The sequence below is a fragment of the Heterodontus francisci genome, chromosome 6 (genome assembly GCF_036365525.1).
Source record: "Heterodontus francisci isolate sHetFra1 chromosome 6, sHetFra1.hap1, whole genome shotgun sequence".
NCBI lineage: Eukaryota > Metazoa > Chordata > Chondrichthyes > Heterodontiformes > Heterodontidae > Heterodontus > Heterodontus francisci.
In genome coordinates, this window is record NC_090376.1 from 90283209 (window position 1) to 90289436 (window position 6228).

General features: G+C 43.7%; 1 protein-coding gene across 7 annotated transcripts in view; it reads right to left on the bottom strand.

Moving 5' to 3' along the window:
• The window catches only part of LOC137371434 (sestrin-3-like), a 152612-nt gene that overhangs the window by 117593 nt on the left and 28791 nt on the right, over positions 1–6228 (bottom strand). The window contains exon 1 of one of the 7 annotated variants that reach the window (XM_068034029.1): positions 3713–3766. The exons of the other annotated variants lie outside the window; for them this stretch is intronic. Within the exon in view, the coding sequence (XP_067890130.1) occupies positions 3713–3760 (48 nt within the window). The 5' untranslated portion in view covers positions 3761–3766. Of the gene's footprint in view, positions 1–3712; positions 3767–6228 lie in introns of those variants that run through there. 7 annotated transcript variants of the gene reach the window in all.

The following is a 6228-nucleotide window of genomic DNA, read 5'->3' on the forward strand; positions in this document are numbered from 1 at the left end:
AATGACCAGGGGGCATAGATTTAAGGCAAGGGGCAGGAGGTTTAGAGGGGATTTGAGGAAAGAAATTTTCACTCAGAGGGTGGTTGCAATCTGGAACACACTGCCTGCAGCGGTGGTAGAGGCAGGAACCCTCACAACATTTAAGAAGTATTTAGATGAGCACTTGAAATGTCATAGCATACAAGGCTACGGGCCAAATGCTAGAAAATGAGATTAGAATAATTAGGTGCTTGATGGCCGGCACGGACACGATGGGTTGAAGGGTCTGTTTCAGTGCTGTATAACTATGACTCTGACTTGGGTGAAGGGACTGAAGGTATGATTGCTAAATTTGCTGATGACACAAAGATAGGTAGGAAAGTATGTTGTGAAGAGGACATAAGGAGGCTACAAAGGGATATAGATAGGATAAGTGAGAGATTGCAGAGCTCTGAGATGCAGAGGGATCTGGCAGTCCTAGTGCATGAAACACAAAAGGTTAGTATGTAGGTTCAGAAAGTAATTAGGAAAGCTTTTAGAATGTTATTGTTTATTGCGAGGGCAATTGAATACAAAAGTAGGGAGGTTTTGCTTCAGCTATACAGGGCATTGGTGAGATCACATCTGTAATACCGTGTACAGTATTGGTCACCTTAAATAAAGGAAGGATGTAAATACGTTGGAAGCAGTACAGAGAAGGTATACTGGACTAATATCTGGAATGGGTGGGTTGTCTTGAGGAAAGGTTAGACAGGCTAAGCTTGTATCCGCTGGAGTTTAGAAGAGTAAGAGGCCACTTGATTGAAACATAGAAGATTCTGAGGGGTCTTGACAGGGTGAATGTGGAATGTGGGAGAATCTAGAACTAGGGGTCACTGTTTAAAAATAAGGGGTTGTTCATTTAAGACAGAAGAGGAATTTTTTTTCTCTCAGGGTTGAGAAGCTTTGGACCTCTATTCCTCAAAAGGTGGTGGAAGCAAAGTCTTTGAATATTTTTAAGGCAGAGGTAGATAGATTCTTGATAAGCAAGGGGGTGAAAGGTTATCGGGGATAGGTGGGAATGTGGAGTCGAGGTTACAAATCAGATCAGCCATGATCTTGTTGAATGGCGGAACAGCCTCGAGGGGTCTACTCCTGCTCCTATTGCGTACGTACATTTGTTTTTTAATTCATTCATTCATGGGATGTGGGTGGCGCTGGCTGGGTCAACATTTATTGCCAATCCCTAATTGGCCTTGAGAAAGTGGTGGGGAGCTGCCTTCTTGAATGTCTGCAGTCCATGTGGGGTAGGTACACCCATAGTGCTCTTAGGAAGGGAGTTCCAGGATTTTGACCCAGTGACAGTGAAGGAACGGCGATACAGTTCCAAGTCAGGATGGTGTGTGTGGCTTGGAGGGGAGCTTGCAGGTGGTGGTGTTCCCATGCATTTGCTGCTCTTGTCTTTCTAGGCGGTAGAGGTCACGGGTTTGGAAGATGCTGTCTAAGGAGCTTTGCTGCATTGCTGCAATGCATCTTGTAGATGGTACACAAGTATGTTACAATCATAGCATTTTGGAAAAATTATTCTATTCTGTTCTCAGTCAAGACATCATGTTCTATCTAAAATGAAGGATTCACATTCATGTGAAGAGCCTTGGGATATTTTACTGTATTAAAAGCACTATAAAATATAAGTAAAAGCAAAATACTGTGGATGCTGGAAATCTGAAATAAAAACAAGAAATGCTGGAACCACTCAGCAGGTCTGGCAGCATCTGTGGAAAGAGAAGCAGAGTTAACGTTTCGGGTCAGTGACCCTTCTTCGGAATGAGCAAATATTAGAAATGTCACAGGTTATAAGCAAGTGAGGCGGGGGTGGGGCAAGAGTAACAAAGGAGGTCTAGATTGGACAAGGCCACATAGCTGACCAAAAGGTCATGGAGCAAAGGCAAACAATATGTTAATGGTGTGTTGAAAGACAAAGCATTAGTACAAATAGGGTGTTAACGGACTGAAGGTAGAACAGCAGCAAGTGCAAACATGAAAAAAAACAGTGGGTAAACAAACTGAACAAACTAAGATGAAATGAAATAAACATGAAAAAAAGTTGTAAAAAATGTAAAAAATAACTAAAAATAAAAATTATTGAACTCAATGTTCAGTCCGGCAGGCTGTAGTGTGCCTAATCGGTAAATGAGAGGCTGTTCCTCGAGCTTGTGTTGATGTTCACTGGAACATTGCAGCAATCCCAGGACAGAGATGTGAGCATGAGAGCAGGGGGGAAGTGTTGAAATGGCAAGCAACCGGAAGCTCAGGGTCCTGCTTGCGGACTGAGCGGAGGTGTTCCGCAAAGCGGTCACCCAGTCTGCGCTTGGTCTCCCCAATGTAGAGGAGACCACATTGTGAGCAGCAAATACAGTATACTACATTGAAAGAAGTACAAGTAAATCGCTGCTTCACCTGAAAGGAGTGTTTGGGGCCTGGGATAGTGAGGAGAGAGAGGAGGTAAATGGGCAGGTATTACACCTCCTGTGATTGCAGGGGAAGGTGCCATGGGACGGGGACGAGGTGGTGGGGGTAATGGAGGAGTGGACCAGGGTGTCTTGGAGGGAACGATCCCTTCGGAATGCTGACAGGGGAAGGGAGGGGAAGATGCGTTTGGTCGTGGCATCACGCTGGAGGTGGCGGAAATATAAAGTAGTTGTTATACAATTGCTCTACAATCACATCCTCTCACATTTGTATGGCCACTAAGAGACAGAGATTAAGAGTCACTGAGGATGTCTCAGCAAAAATGAAACAAAAATGTTTTTTTTTTAAATTGAAAACTAATGTATCTCAAATGAATTTAAAGGCAGACATTCACAAACCAGCGGAGCTTCCTTTATGCAGTTTGGATCAGAAATGCTTGCCTAAATCATCTTGCAACTTGCTGCCAATCATCCATTCATTAGTAACCAAATGTAGGGCAATTTCACAGACTATAAAAGTCTCAAACCTTCGATAAAAAATTCTATAACTCTTGTAAATTTAACACAGCTGTTGGGGCTTTGTTTTTGACCATCATGTCGTTCCTTCCCTCCCTAGTATTTTAGCCCAGTGTACATCTGCAATGAGTGTTTAGTTTATTACACAAAGGATCTCATTCAAAAAGCAACCTTCGATTCCAGGGGTGGGCAAAACGTTTCAGCCCGAGGGCCACATCTGGCTATGAATATTGTATGGCGGGCCATGAACGCTCAAGAAACTAACCAACTAATGTTCAAACTGGAACAAGTGCTGAAATAATTGTTACAACGCAGCATATTCCAGGAGCTATTACAAAAACAAAACTGCCTCCTCCTCCAACTGCCCTACCCCGTATCATAAATATCTTTCGCAATTACAAACAAGAGTGCTCAAAGAAAACAAACAAAAATTCTACTTTTTAAATGCACAGAATTATCTAAGGTTTGTTGGTAACTCCTAGAAAATCCGAGAGTTGGCAACTCAACAAGTTAGCAATATTTCCTGCAAAAAAAAAATACAGAAAGCGGCTGCTGCTGAAAATAAGCTAAACCATATATATTATTATAATAATGATTTGTAGCAGGCAGAATAATGTGATAATGAAATTTCCGATAGACTTTTCGTTTAATGGCGGCGCTCATACGCATTGGCGTTTCCCACTGGAATCCACTTCACTCTCCATCATTCTCCTCAGAATTTAATGAAATTATAAAAATTCTCCTTAAAATTAAAAAACTCAAGGAACCTCCCGGCTGCAGCTGTTCGAAAATCCTGCCAAAATCCCACTGCTCATTCGCAGCCCGTCGTGAGAGAAAGACCGGTGTCGCAAGGGCCGCTGGGTGTTGTAGTTCGCAATGTCCAGCTCCCCAATCGGACAGGTGACCGTGATGGACTACAACTCCCGAGGTGCAACACAATGCACTCCAGGGCCGGATGTGGCTGGTAGGCCCGCAGTTGATGCTTGTGGCTGTTGTGTTTCTTTGTTTTTATTTATGCGAAATCTCAGGGATTGGGAAAGGCTTCATTGAAAACCTGTGAATTTCTGAATGCCACTGTGGCTAGATGAAAAATAAAGTACATAGCCAGAAATGATCATGTTAATTAAAATCAGAAAATACTGAGCATGTCTGGCAGCATCTACTAGGAGATTTTTTAAATTTCCAAAATATACTTTATTCATAAAAATCTGTAAAAAAAAAATACATTAACAAACCATTTCAAACAGCACCAAGTCAAAAAATACAAACAGTGCGAGGGAGATCAGTTTCCTTCAATACAATCGTGAGTTGCCTCACAACCCTTCCATTTCATTTGTCGTGCCAGATGCATTTTTACATTTTACAGCAAATGAAAAATTTCCCAATTCAGTTCAAGGGGTTTCCCATGGATCCAGCCCCTCCGTTCAGCTTGGTGGGGGGACCTTACACAGTGGTCTTTCCCCATTGAGCCTTTGCTGCAGCTGCCCCAAGCTTTAGTGTGTCCCTCAGCACGTAGTCCTGAACCTTGGACTGTGCCAGTCTGCAACATTTGGTCGCAGACAACTCTTTGCACTGGAAGACCTGCAAGTTTCGGGCAGACCAGAGGGCGTCTTTCACCGAATTGATAGTCCTCCAGCAGCAGTTGATGTTTATCTCGGTGTGCATCCCTGGGAACAGCCCGGAGAGCACAGACTCCCGTGTTACAGAGCTGCTTGGGATGAACCTCGACAAAAACCACTGCATCTCTTTCCACACCTGCTTTGCAAAGACTCATTCCCAAAGGAGGTGGGCAACCGTCTCTTCCCCACCACAGCCACCGCGGGGGCATTGTGCGGAGGGGGTGAGACTTCGGCGTGCAGGAAGGATCTGACGGGGAGGGCTCTTCTCACCACCAGCCAAGCTACATCTTGCTGCTTGTTTGAAAATTCTGGTGATGAGGCATTCCGCCAAATGACTGCTCAGGGAACCATCCGACAGGATCCACCGTCTCCTTTGCCCATAGGGCCTTGAGGACATTCCGTGCAGACCACTGCCTGATGGACCAGTGGTCAAAGGTGTTTACCCGCAGAAACTGCTCCACGTAGGATGCATCTACCAGGATATGTAACGTTTCAGGTCTCTGACCTTTCATCAAAATAACTGAGGCTAATAGTGTTCACCATTATTTATAGCAAAGGCTACAGCAACTTCGGACCAGGTCAGATGTGTGGTTAAACGCAGCAACCCCAAAATTGCTGCCCAGGACGTGCTGCTCCTTCATAGCTTTGCGAAAACAGCATCTGTTCATCTCGCTCACTAGTGAAAGGCATGAAGTTCCTCTATTTGTACTGTAGATACGAACTAACGCACCACAGAAAGTAAGTCTTGCCCATTTCAGTACGTTTTAGTACCAATTTATTGATGCAATTTGTTAATTGCTACCAGTCAACCTCCCTGGCATGAAAATTAATTTCAGTGTGAAGTCTCATTCCTTCTGGTTTTGTTATTGGAGATTAAAGTAATTTTCTTGAAAAAAAAACATTTCCTGTGCATTATGGATAGGTGGTAAGGGGTGTGGGCGGTTCCCCCATTGTTCACCTCCCAACTGACCGCAATCGTGTTTTGTTTAAAATGATGAGTTAGCCCGAGTGTTTCTAGGGTCAAATAAACTGACAAATGACAGGTTTTCTCATAGTTACCCTTCTGTTTTTAACCTATTTATTTTGTCTGAAACCGTGCCATGTCAAATTATTATTTTTAATCCACTGGATAGAAACCTGAATTAAATAGAAAAGAAAAAGAAACAGATAAAAGGTGACTCTACTTACATTTAAGATAGTCACCCCAATTTGCATCACTACACTCCACATTCCAATGCATCGAGGTGGAGATGAACCGTCTGCCCAGTCCCAGCAAGAACAATAATCTGGGGAATCTGAACAGGAGAGTATCCTGTTCCCATTAGCAAGACATTAAGGCCATCACTTGGGACATTAAACTGGTGGAGATGAACCACTCGACCTAATCACAAACAATGGGACCCTCGTTGAGAGAAGGGAATTCCTAGACATAGACTAATTAGGTTGCAAGAGGAGAATATACACTGATAACCACACGTTGAATCATGGGGTGACAGTTCTGTGACAGGCCTACCATCTGTGTGCTTAAGCTCGTGTTTTCTCTGCAGCAACGAGACAAGTAGCTAGAGACTGACAGGAGAAGGCCCAAGTGGTGTCCCTCCCCCCTCTCTCTGAAATCCACCTTGCAAGTTTTGAACCCTGCCTGCTAGCTATAACCACCTAGG